General features: G+C 46.4%; 1 protein-coding gene across 1 annotated transcript; it reads right to left on the bottom strand.

The window, feature by feature from the left end:
- Nucleotides 1-10,163: 10,163 nt before the first annotated feature.
- On the bottom strand, nt 10,164-11,896 carry LOC136393313 (splicing factor 45-like). The gene is given in 2 exon segments (XM_066365928.1): nt 10,164-11,263; nt 11,632-11,896. Coding segments are annotated over 2 exon segments (1,203 nt in total). The 3' UTR covers nt 10,164-10,325.
- Nucleotides 11,897-13,710: the final 1,814 nt, after the last annotated feature.

Raw genomic sequence — 13,710 nt, 5'->3', positions numbered from 1 at the left:
GAGAGAGAGAGAGAGAGAGAGAGAGAGAGAGAGGAGAGAGACAGGGGGAGGAGCTAGAAGCATCAATTCCCATATGGGCCCTGACCAGGCAAGCCCAGGGTTTCGAACCAGCGACCTCAGCATTTCCAGGTCGACGCTTTATCCACTGCGCCACCACAGGTCAGGCATTTTTGAAAGGCATTTTGATGATAATGATCAAAATATAAATTGTGAATACTTTTTAACCCAGCCATTTCTCTGCTAGAAATCCATCCTACAGTTATACTTTTTTTTTTTGTATTTTTCCGAAGTTAGAAGCAGGGAGGCAGTCAGACAGACTCCCACATGCGTCCGACCAGGATTCACCTGGCATGCCCACCAGGGGGTGATGCTCCATTGAGGCCGGAGTCATCCTAGCGCCTGAGGCAGAGGCCATGGAGCCATCCTCAGCGCCTGGGCCAACTTTGCTCCAATGGAGCCTTGGCTGCAGGAGGGGAAGAGAGGGATAGAGAGGAAGGAGGGGGGAGGGATGGAGAAGCAGATGGGCACTTCTCCTGTGTGCTCAGGCTGGGAATCGAACCTGGGACTTTCACATGCCGAACCGATGCTCTACCACTGAGTCAACCAGCCAGGATACAGTTATACTCTTTAAAGCAAGCAAACACATACATAAAACAATATCCAATTCTCATCTACTGTTTGTGAGAGAAAAAAAAACTGGAGAAAAGCTAAATGTCCTTCAATTAGATTAGTTATGTCACCCCATACAACTGAATAATATGCATCATTAAAAGATTAAATGCATTTCTACATACTAAAGTGGAGAGTTCCAAGGCACAAGGTTGGTTAACTAAATAAAAAGTGGTTGCCTGGCTCTGCTTCATAAATAAAGGGAGTGTCTTGGCCACCAGTGGGGCAGTTACCTTTTACAAATGGGAAACACATATTTTTCTATTTATTTCTACCTTGTACAATGCTGACTCATTAGGACACCCTTAGTCACAGAAATATTTTCCTTAAAAGTTAGTACAATTACTACACACGCACACCACTCTGAACTCTCAGTCCACAGGAGCTGGGGAGGGAGGCTGCCTGTCCACCTGGGGGCCTTCAGCCCAGCACACTGGACTGTAAACACTTTCACCTAACAGGTATTTCCTGTGTGGTCTGGAGTTGAGTGTTTTGCAAAACACTGCTTACTCCACTTAGGCCTTTCTTCCTGCCACTTTTTGCATGTTCTAGGTGGAAGTTTCCACCTCTAGTTACGTGTCAAGATGTTCAAGTGATCGTTTTGGATTCAAAGAGACAAAGGAAGAATAATATTCTAAATGTCAAAAAGTCGGTTTCCAGGCAGCTCAAGTGGCCTTCATAGAAGTGGTGGAGGAAGCAGAAGGTGAAATTCAGAGCCACGAGGGACAGGTGGAAATCCTTTCCAATTATAACGAGCAAGCAGCAGCAGCAGCACTTGGAGCCTGAGAGAGATGACCAAGGGCATGTGAAAGGAATGGCAAGGTGGAAGCCAGAATTAATCTTTCCTAACTTCTGTGCACCTCCTCTGTCACGGCCTCTCTGACATATGCCCCGGGTTGCCAGGAGGGATGGGCAGCAGGGATGCGGGCACAGAGCCACCCCCTACAGGACTGCCAGAATGTTCAGGCCTCCCAGTGCACTTGAAATCACATTTCCTTTTAGCCAGGTGGGCCAGCTTCAGGGATGCAACTCTCTGGAAAAAGGTTGCAAGAGATCGAGACAGTCTTTTCCAGAATTACCCAGGGGAAAATAGCCAGGGAGAGGGAAGGCATACTTGACCAGGGCCGGGATTGAGGGTATTCTGAGAGTGCCACCAGGACACTGCCTTCTGAAACAGGAGGGTGCCCTTAACTGTGCAGCTTTTGTTCTGCTGAGAGGAGACTGCAAATTTGGGGCCAGAAATGGATTCCCTGGAGGTAGAAGAGAGTTTGAGGTTGCCCCTCCCATCCCAGGCCTTTCTTGCTGTTATGCCTTTTTTATTTATTTAGAGTACTCATTCTTTCCTCTTAAGTAACTATTGAACAGATATTTACAAAGCACCCTTTAAACAGTGTCAAGTTGCTACGACATGGCTCTCTGTGATTGCTCTGTTACGTTCCCTCCTGACTTTCCTGGTGGAATAGGAGGAGGCGGTGCCTTGTGGTTATGGGCACTTCCGGTGCTGGCCATCTTGGGAGGAGGCCGAAGCTCAGAGTGGAAACCCACTGGGAGAATTGGAGTAGGTCTTATTTTGGACTAGATAGGAGCAAGGTGGAGGAGTGGCCGTGGTGTTTTCCATGCCGAAGCAGGAGTGGGCGGGATGGAATTCCTCAGACCCAGAGAAAGGGGGCTGGGGTGGGTTGGCTGTGCTATTGAGGGTCTCCCATGAAGATCAATGTGGCGGTGGGGGTGGGGGTGAGGCAGATTCACTGTTGAGGGCTGTCCTACCACACAGAAATGCTCTTTCTGTAACAACCTCCTAAGTACAGAGGTTCTTCTCTTGAGGAAAACAGTAGATACCCCTTTGAGGCATTGGGTTTAGATCGACACTTTAGAAACCAAAGATCTGCATCCCACTCACGCGCCTGCCTGTCCCTCATGAACTTGAGGATCTGGGGCCCTGAAGTAGACGTGCTGCGTCCTCTTTGGGTCTCACAGCTGAGGCTCAGTCTGTACTAGAGCAAACGACGCGAACACCCAGACCCCAGTTAGGTCCAGGGCCAGATAGATTCTGGCCTCCTGGCCTCCCATGTGAGCACAGCTGGGGCTCAGCCCCAGAGCACGGAGCTCCCCTACCAGCCAGACTGGAAAGACCAGAAAAGCGAAGGTCCTGCCCTCCCAGGCCCTGCTGGTGTTTTCTTTCCTTTTGGCCAGTTCCAACTAGAAACTGGAATAATAATGACCATGATACATAGTTACTGATTTTAACTAATTAATCCCTTGGAGTTCTCTGTAGAGGGGAAAGCCTTCTACCCACCTCATACATCAGGAAAACAAGAGGCCATGTGGTTTGGCTGGGCTGGGTGGTCGCTGGTGTCAGTCGGAGAGTGGAGCCCTGGACTTCAGTAGTTCTGGGCTTCTTGGCCTGTGTCCAGATGGCTGGGCCTTGCACCCCCTGGAAAAGTAATACATGAGAAATTGAAGTGGATCAGACCATAAACTATGAGGAACAGTTGGCTCTAGTCAGGAGGACGGCCCCATGGCCCTGCCTGTGCCTATTCCTCTAGGAGAGACAGACTTGGAGAGAAGTAAAGCCCATTTCTCCTGGATTGTTCTGTCCCTCTTTGATTACCAGTTAAAACAAAATAGTCTAAAGAGAAAACTCGTCTTGAAAGAAAATTCCAAGGTGCTGTGAAAGTTCCATGTTTCCCTTTTGGGCCCCATGGTCTGCAGCCATATAATCCAACGTTGGCCTGAAAAAATATTCGCCTACAGGAACACCCGCAGGGGGTGTTGGGGACACCAGTACCAGAGCATGGGGGCGGAGCCTGTACTAACGTCCAGCCAGATCCCTCAAGTCCTGCTCTGACCTACTTACTACAGGCCCTCTTCGTGCTTTTTAACAGGAGGTATTCTAGGTTTTATCCTGATTGATTCTACCTTCTTCATCTGCCAGCAATATTTTTCTCAACAAAATAGGGTGAGGTACTGGGTGTAGGGGAAGGAAGACAGGTAATCAGAATCTTTCATGGTCATAACTATTTCGAGGTAGGAAGGTGGTGGGAACACAGAGGGAGGCAGGTTGGGAACCTTCCAGCTCCACCAGAGGCAGAGACATACAAAGGCATACAGGACAGCGAAGAAGTCCAGGCTGGGCTCCCAGAGATAACTGCTTGTGTCTTTTACAGGTGGACAGGTTTGATCAAGCACTGTCCTTTCGGACTGTAGTAAGGCAAATTACCATCCTGGTTTGGAAGCCTGGCCTTGCCATCTTTGTGGATTTCCCCCCTGACCTGTAATAGGCATTTACTTAGTCTTGATTATATATCGCCCAATTTTTCATATGTGGATGCCTTGTTTCCCCAATTCAGGTCCAGACTTCTTAGTGGTAGGCCCAGAGTTTTACAATCAGTATTCATTAAAATGATCGTTCAAAAAGTTTCCCCTAGCAGGTTATCAGCCGAGGAACATGAAATAAAAATAATTTCAGTCTCATTCCTATTGCTTGATTTCCTCCCATCATTCCAGGTTTCCTGTTGAGGTCCAAATTTTGAGACTCCTCCCCAATGCAAAGAGCACATCTGGGAGACAGGTGTTTCTTTTCTTTGCTCCTTCACAATGGTAATTTTTTCGGCTACTACAGGAAGCTTGGCAGTTTCAGAAGTACAAGGAGCCCACCAAGGCCTGAGCTGACATTCATTGACGCTATCAACAGGTCTGAACGCCAACATCTGCTTACAGAGGGATTGTCCTAAATTTGGTTGGTCTGTTTTGAGGTGAGAGCCTCATATTGAAGTAATTTATCCCCACCAAAGGGTCTAGAATGGGTTCAGTTGTAATCTATTTTATGTAGTTGTGACTGCCTCAAGAAACCTGGAAAGGGTTATTAATAGCGTGTGTCTAGGCATATGGGTAGCTGTTCCAGCTCAGCAGTCTGTGAACACCATTAGTAGCCCCTGAAATGGTTCTCCAGGAAGCACAGGCTGTTAATAACTCTGCCTCGATGCTCCTATGTGAGCCAAACAATGAGATAATGTATAACTTTGCAAGTAGCCTAAGCTTTCTGAACTGACAACCTGCTCAGGGAAACTGAGCTGGTGCACCATCCCCAACCCAGAAAACATTGCCAAAGGAACAGTGGAAAATGATCCACCCTCCCTTGCTGGTGGATTGACTTGACACTGTGTCGGTAGACAAAAGAGCGACAAACTGATAGACCATGGCACTGTGTCCCTTCTGCTGGCTCAGACAGCCAAGACAGCATTCATGTGGGAAGAAGGGAGGGAGACTCTTCCCACAAATAACTATGCATCAACTTCCACTTTATAGGAAAACATTGTACTGAGTGGAGATCAAAAGATATGCCCCCAGGATGCTGATAATCCAGCTAGGGGATAAGACATAGACCGAAAAGCTAGTTAGAATGCAGAGCAAGGGATTGTCCACCCTATGGGACAATATTCAGCCATTGAAGTAGATGAAGTGGATCGATAAGTACTGAGGGCTAAGTGGGAATGCCAGGAGCAGGACGAGACACCACCTAAGGAAACGAAAGCAAAGCACTTCTATGTGTATGAACATGTGCACATGTACAAAGGGGACAGGGAGACGTCACCAAAATAGAGACAGAGTTTCCTTCTGGGGAGGGAGGGAAGTGAGACTAGGGGGCGGTGGTGGTGAAGGACACCTTTCATAGTTTTACTCCACATACTTCTGAATTTGAATAAATTGTTTAAAACAAGAAAATACATACAAGTTTCTTTTGGTAAAAAAAAAAAAAAAAAAAAAAAAAAAAAAGTGAAAACTATAACAACAAAGCAAGTACATGAAAGATATGAAGGGTGACCCCAAAGGTAAATGTTGTGACCTCAAACTCTGCAACCCCACACCCCATTTCTCCTTGTCTTAACCCAGTTTTGCTCAGGGGTGGGTGCATGGGTCTCAGATGACACCTGAAAGACACTGTAAAATCATCATAGTCCTGTCCTTCTGCCATGATTCCTTGAGCTTGGTGATGTGATCCAATCAGAGCCAAGGAGATTTAAGGGGATGTCTGAGGGGCTGGCTGCTCGGTAAAGCCTTTTTGCTCTGAACTTGAGAAATGAAGGTAGTAAAGCACCTTTTATTGCTTCTATTGGACATCACAGTGTCTGGGTGTGATGACTGATGGTGTGGCAGCCAGCTTGTACCTTAGGGAGCTACTCTGGGGACCAAGTGAAATGCTGAGGATGCTGGTCAGAAGATGGAGAAACCTGCGTCCCTGAAGACATTGAGCCACTGAATTAATCTCACCTGGAGCTGTACTGGCCTCGGGACTTCTGCTCCAGTGAGAGGACACATTTTGTTGTTGTTGTTGAGGTGGGGTTATCTGTTCCTTACAGCCCAACACATCCTAACTGACATATCAGTCAGTGGGAGACCTGTCTGAGGCCACAAGCCCCTCAGGCACATCTGGGGGGACCTTTGAGTCTTCAGAAGCGTACTCCTGGGGCACTGGAACATACTTCAGAATGGAGAGGGGTCATGAGCCCTCAGTGGCTGAGAAGCAAGAGGGAGCCTTGGGCAGCAGGGAACTAACTCATCCTGAGATAGGGCACCCATTCCCCTGGCATCTCAGTGGGTGAGCAGGGCTGCAAATGCGAGGTGGGAAGATGTCAGACAAGTAGCTCCTCAGTCTGGCCTCCTGGCCTCCGAGGTGTTTGATACGAGTTCCCAACGGAGGCAGGATCCGTGCTGGGGAGGCCAAATGGGCCATCACAACTTGGGCTATTTGGAAGGAAAGTTTCCTCCATTGGAGTAGAAGCCCGTAGCTCTCCTGGGGGCAGGAGGAAGGGGGTCATCAGCTGTGAGTGTGAGGTGGAGGCAGCACCTCCAGCAGCAGGGTCCTAGCAGTTTGGAGGTGGCTCAAAGCCATAGAGCAGGGGAGAGAGGTGGGAAAGCCCAGAGACAGTCCAGTGCAAATGTTCCCAGAACCCACCACAAATGTCCCCAGAAACAATGATGACTTCTGATGGGCTTGTAGAGGAGTCTATCAGAATTAAACTCCAGTGACCTCAGACTGCTACTGATTTAAACGTTTTAAGCTGGGATAATCTTTTGGAGTGTTAGAACTGGGCCACTGAAGGGAGAACAGGGAAGAGAAGGCTTACTGATTGTGGTTGCTTGGGAGAATGAGAAAGAGAGAGAGGAGGGAGCAGGATGATTACTCGTTAACCTGGTTCTAAAGACGGGGGCTGGCTGGCTCCTGCGTGGGCTCTGAACACCAGTCCTTGCATGGAGATATTGTTTCCACTCCTGGTCTCACCTTCGTTGTTGGTGAGGATGTGGAGAAATTGGAGACCTTGGCTGCTAGTGGGTATAGTCACTGGAAAACAGTATGGAGAGTCCTCAAAAAATTAAACTTAGAACTGCCATAAGGGTCTAGCAATTCCACTCCTAAATATGTATCCCAAAGACTTGAGATCAGGAGCTCACACGGATACCTGAACATTAGTGTTCACGGCAGCTTTATTCACAGAAGCCAAAAGATGGACACAACCCAAAAGTTTATCGTTGAATGAATGGGTAAACAATGTGGTGTACATATACCACGGAATATTATTAAGGCTTAAAAAGGAATGCAGTTCTGATATATACAATAACATGGGTGAACCTTGAAAACATTATGCTAAGTTATTTATTAATTTCAAGCCAGTCAGGAAAGGACAAATACTGAATGATTCTATTTCTGTGAGCTATCTAGAATAGTTCAACTCATAGAGGCAGAAAGTAGGGTGCTGGTTGTCAGGAGCTGGAGAGAGAGGAATAGGGAAATTTTTTTAATGAATGTTGAGTTTCTATTTGGGATGATGAAAAGGTACAATATGAATGGACTTAATGCCACTGAATTCTACACTCCAAAATGGCAGAAATGGTGAGTTTTATGTTGCATGTATTTTACCACAATTTTAAAAATTAAAAATTCTAATTATTAAAAATCTGTCATGAAAACATTGTAAACATTCAGATACTCAAAAACACATTAAACATAACGTTCCTCCATTGGAAACCACCTGAGTGTTAAAATCGGGCTTCTTCTTGCGTTCCCTCTGTGCCCACACACAAGCTCCTCCCAGCATTTCTCTGAGTTTACATTTTTTTTATATGCCAGTGATTAGGAAGTTTGTATCCCCTGCATTGATCCTTTAAAATTTTAGATTTGCTTTATTCACTCATGTGGGAGCATAGCTATAACCTGCTCTTGTCACAACCATAAGATCCAGTTGTATAAAAACACTTTGTGACACGCCCAATCATGGTATTATATTTGTCATTTATTGTAAGTTTTTTGATGCTTCTTGTCTGACTTTGATATTTATGAATAAGAATATAAATTACCGTTACATACGTCAGTGGTTCTGCTTTGGAATAGAGACTTCCTTCTCTCTCCCTTTTCAAAGCATCTGGACAGTTTAATCAAAGAGCATCTTGACACAGCCATCTGGAACTTCCCCTTGATTTTTGTATTCATCAAAATACACAAATGTTATCCATTTGAACCCATAAAATAAAGTTTCACTAATAAAACAGTTTGTTCCAAACTTTGGGGTTTCTATAAGATTCAAGTTCCAAAGAGTTTTTGCTGATAAAAAACATTGCAGTGTTTGTTCAAATCCCATTTGGTTCAATTCAGTGAACATAGATTCAAGCCTTTGTTCAATTGTTAGCTGAACATGCAGTGAGTTTGTGGCAGATGAGAAGTAAGAGAGTAAAGTTTAGATTGTCTGCAAGTAAAGGATGAGTTTGTTTTTATTTTTTAAATGGTCGGGGGAAAATCAAAAGAAGAATAATATTTTATGACATGTGAAAAAGTATATGGAATTTAAATTTCAGTGTCCATAAGTAAAGTTTTATTGGCATACAGCCATAGCCATTCGTTTATGCATTAAACTGTGGCTGGTTTTGCCCTAACCACTGCAGAGGTGAGTCGTTCTGACAGATTCTACAGAGTTCTGAAACTCAACATATTTACTATTTGGCCCTTTACAGGAAAAGCTTGCCAAGCCCTAAATTAGGCAATGCTGTATCCATGTGAAGTCTGAATATCCAGACCTGAAGCCCACCACTCACTTTGATGTTGCTAATATTTTGGTAACAGTGCCATCTGGGTCCATGCTTCCTCATCCTGGGCGAAACCAGCCCTGAGAGGGCGTTCAGGAATGCATGGGCACCAAACTCTTGTTATTACAATGAGAGGGACATCGTGGGTGTGGACTGGGCAGGGATGAAGGATGTTAAACATGCAACAATATAAAGGACAGCCAGCACTGTGTAGAACTGTTCTGCCCCAGACATCAACGGTACATCCCTTGATAAATGCTGCTTCAGACAGTTACTGGGGTGGTTCATTTTGTGTGTCAGCTTGATTGGGCCAACATGTCCAGGTATTTGGTCAAACATTATTCTTCAGATTTTGAGTAAAGCAAGTGGCCCTCCACAGTGTGGATGCGCCTCACCCAATCAGTTGAAGGCCCCCCAAAACAAAGAAATTTGTCCACAGATGACTTTTGGATTCGAAATGCAACTCTTCTCTGCATTTCCAGCGTGCTGGCCTCACCTTCAGATTTTGGACTTGCCAAGCCACCAGGATGATGGAGCCAATTCTTATAATAAATTCCTCTCCCTCTTTAACTGTTATCTATCTCTCTAACACACACACACACACACACACACACACACACCCCTACATTTTCCAGTGTCTGGTCTGAAAGTGGTTTTCAGTCTTCCTATTCCTGTGCTTTTCAAATTTCATCCTTTTCCAAATGTCAAGAATTTGAAAAATGAGTTAAAATTGCAAATTTCATTGTCTCAAATGAGAAAAAAATCTTTCACCACTCCTGTACCCATGACTTCAGCTCAGGCATGCAGAGTCTAACTGGGGAATGTATATGAGCACCTGTGACACGTGGCAGACACAGCCCAGGTGTAAAGCAAAGGTGAGCTTTAGCCTCTGCCCCAACTCACCCAACATTGAGGGATGAAGACCGACAGGTACACGGTGATATGAATACTAGGCTGATAGCAAAAGCCCCCCCCACAGAGGCCACGCCAGGGCCCACAGCTGTGCATCGAGGAAGGGAACTCAACTCCAACCAACATGGCTGTGGCACTAGCAAAACTTATTTCTATTTTTCTTCTTTTCCCTTCTGAGCTATTTTTCTGATTCAGAATCAGTGAAAGCAGTACATTTTTCTGGTCCAAATTCTCAACTCTTGACTGTACCATCTTCACCCCATGAGGACAGGACCTCACCCAACTCTTCTGCGGAAAAGATATTATCCACTTTGGTTACATGCCCCACTTTAACCTGGAAGCACCTACTTTTTTTTCTTTTTAAGACTTTCCTGTGTTACTATTTATCACGTGAAGTAACTGCACTATTAGATTCTCATTGTAAAGATGTAAATCAGATGGTAGCAAAGAAAGTAAAATGTGGAACCTCCTGTTACCTTTACTTGCCCATCTCATTCTTTTTTTAAAAGGATTTTTATACTATATTAAAAAAACACAAAATAAAAAAGAGATTAATCGACATGTATCTTAGCAGTCCTTCCAGAGTCTGTGCCCAGCAGCCTGCAGGCTGGTATCGCCTTCTCGGCTCAGCGTGCCGTGTGCAGCTTGTGCACTAGTGCTGAAACTCAAACCTGCTCCGCCAAATCCAAGACCCCGAATTTATCCAAATTGTAGAAACATGCTTTCACCACCCATCCACCAAAATACCTCCCATTCAGATCAACGACAGCTTTAATTGCTGATTCAACCCTCTCAAATTCTGAAAATATTCGCACTGCTTCATCATCAGGGGCACCAGGAATTTCAAATATCACACGTTTCCCAACTTTGCCGTATTTTTCACACTCTTCCTTGGTTTCAACTTTCAAGTCTTCATCTACCTCTCCTGCACCAACCATGTTCCTTAGTAGGACCACTTTAGTAGGACACTTAAGTATTTCAGTTAGTGGATTTGAATCTGACTTCTTGGCTGCTTCTTTCTCTATGGCTTCGCCCACAATGATCTTGCCTCCATGCTTGCTCGTCTTCTCCACCGACAGCGCTGTGCTCAGCCCTTGCTCGTGCTTCCCAAGGCCCTGGCCTTCCTGGAAGCCGGACTTCTGCATGGTTTTATGTGCTACTGTGCCACCCATGCTGGCGAGGAAGGAGTTGCCAGGGCTTGTTGGAGATCTGGGCCTGTCCCGTTCTTCAAAGACAGGGGGAGAGATGGCAGCTTTGGAAGACTGTGAGCGAGGTCTTGAATCTTCATAAGGAAGTTCTCGGGGTAACTCTTTGTCTTTCTCTACAAGAGAAGTGGGTGGTGTGATGGCGGCTCCATCCATACTTCTTTTTCTCCTCTCTAGCTCATAATCCTCATTTTCATCAGAATCTGGATCTGGTCGCCTTGAAAACCCACTAGCTTCATGTCTGTCTTTATGCCTCTTTTCTCTCTCTTCTATTTCTTTCTGTCTTTCCAGCTCCCGTTGTCTTTGTCGTTCCTCCCTTTGGCGCTTCACCACTTTCTCATAATCATTAGGAAACATAGGGTCATACTCATCAGCCAAGGGAATCAAAACTTCTGCAGAGCCTGACCAGGCGGTGGCACAGTGGATAGAGCGTCGGACTGGGATGCAGAAGGACCCAGGTTCGAGACCCCGGGGTTGCCAGCTTGAGTGCAGGCTCATCTGGCTTGAGCAAAAAGCTCACCAGCTTGGACCCAAGGTCTCTGGCCCGAGCAAAGGGTTACTCAGTCTGCTGAAGGCCCGTGGTCAAGGCACATATAAGAAAGCAATCAATGAACAACTACGGTGTGGCAACGAAAAACTGATGATTGATGCTTCTCATCTCTCTCCATTCCTGTCTGTCTGTCCCTATCTATCCCTCTATCTGACTCTCTCTCTGTCCCTGTAAAAAAAATAAAAAATTAAAATTAAAAAAAAAAAAAAACTTCTGCAGAAAATCCACTGGGTACTGGATCCTTTAAGCCAGCTGCTACATGAAGTGGGGTGTTCACAATATGCCGGTCATCTGAAGAGCCTCCTCACTTTAGGTCGATTACTGGGGCAAGCACTGTACTTTGTTTTGTTCTCTGGCTCTTTGCTTGAGTGAGAGCTGCCTTCTTCACCTGCAGCTGAGACTGAAGAAGTTTAAAGTTTTTGGACCAACCTTCTGTTTTTGAATCACTGGTCTCCACTCCTAGGTCATCATACAGGGACATCTTTTCAGTATACAGCCGGTCCCCCAAGCCGACTCTCCCCATGGGTCGCTGCGACGCACCAAAGCCGAGAGGCCGCAGAGACGGAGTGCTGGGCGCACTCGGCGTAAGTAAGCCAGCGGCGGTCGTGCTAGAAGCCGGCGCCAAGCCCTACGTTAAGTCCGCAAGGCGCGTGCCGGCGCGGGGTCAGGGAGAGCTTGCGGCATGGAGAGAGACTCCCTGCGCTGCAGTTGCCTAGTCGTCGCGCCTCCTCCCCATCTCATTCTTTATTGGAATACCACCCTTTGTCTGGTCAAGCCTGCTCTCTGGTCACTAGGCAAGGAAACCTGCTGACGTTGATGCCACTGGCCAGAGCAGCTTCTCCTTCATTTCCACCCACTCAGTTTGGCACTTTGAAGAGAGTTCACCGTGTACAGTCTTATGCAAGGACACCTAATTCAAATGCAAGAGCTACAAACATTAGTCATGGTGTATCAGTTTCCTGTGGTTGCTGTGACAAATGGCCACAAACTTGGTGGCTTAAAACAACAGAAATCTATTTTCTCACAGCTCTGGAGGCCAGAAGTCTGAGATCAAGATGTTGGTGGGGCCACTACTTCTCTGAAGGCTCTGGGGAGGATCCTTCCGGCTTCTGGCTTCTGGAGGTTGCCTGTAATGCTGGCATTTCTTGACTTGTAGATACTTCACTCCAATCTCTGCCTTCACTGTCACATGGCCAAAGATACATGTCCTATGTCTGTCCAAATTTCACTTTTCTTATAAGGATGCCAGTTAATGGATTAAGGCCCACTCTACTCCGGTCTGACCTCATCTTAACATGATTACATCTGTAAAGACCCTGTGTCCAAATAAGGTCACATTCACAGGTGTCAGGGTTGACAGCTGGTCCCCCGGCTTGAACATCTCTTTTCAGGGGACCCAACTCAACACAGAGCAGATGCAGACTTCATAGTTCTAAACAATCCCTCAGGAGCCACAGTGACCCCAGTAAAACATAAACTCTTCGAAGACCCATCTAGCCCCCCTCTACCCATTCACATACACATCGATACTGTTACAGAGGCGCTTGTGGCCCTAGACAGAGGACAGAAAACCAGCCCTCCCTCTTTATCAGACCTGCGATGTTCAGCAGGAGCGAGCCTGTCTGTCTCTTATAACACCACCCTCCTTGCAGCCATGGAGCAGGCTCCCTGTTGGAGAAGCTCAGACCCTGCACCAACTGGCTGCTGACTTTAGCTTGTGAGCCATGCAGAGCTAATGGCTGTCGATGGCCAGGGGAAGGCCAGACTTGTTTGAAAAGCTGTCATTTCAGAAAGGAATAAAAAATATCTACTTTTTTTTTATAGGTGCTGAGTATCAGAGTAACTTGGCTCTGGCCACAAAATGTCAGAAAGCAGAGGCTGTTTTGTACAGATCCGATTTTCCTTAAACCATGAGGCCACTTGCCCGGCTCCTGGCAGCGTCTGACACCCCTGTGGAGCTGGCCATGAACTGCTCCGGAGAAGCACAAGGCATCCCATGGCCCTTCTGGAGTCCACCTGGAGGGGACAAGTGGGGGAAGGGTACTCAGGTAGGGGTGGGTACTTTCCATCCCTTCCAGCTCACTGACACCCAGGAGCGGAGGATTGAGTGGCCTGCCCCGTAGCTCTTTGGTCAAGAAACACAGCTTCAGACATACCGTCTTGTAACTAGAGCCTCACAGACCTCTGCTTCTGAAAGTTCCCACGGCAAAGGCACAGATTTTCACAGCATTCCAAGAAAATCCTGAAATTGAGTCCTGGAGATGGCTTGGAATTCTGGGGGCCACAGAAATAAAT

Source organism: Saccopteryx leptura, chromosome 2 (genome assembly GCF_036850995.1).
Source record: "Saccopteryx leptura isolate mSacLep1 chromosome 2, mSacLep1_pri_phased_curated, whole genome shotgun sequence".
Taxonomy (NCBI): Eukaryota; Metazoa; Chordata; class Mammalia; order Chiroptera; family Emballonuridae; genus Saccopteryx; species Saccopteryx leptura.
Note: the sequence above shows the minus strand (reverse complement) of the source record. Positions and strands in the feature narration are given on the sequence as shown.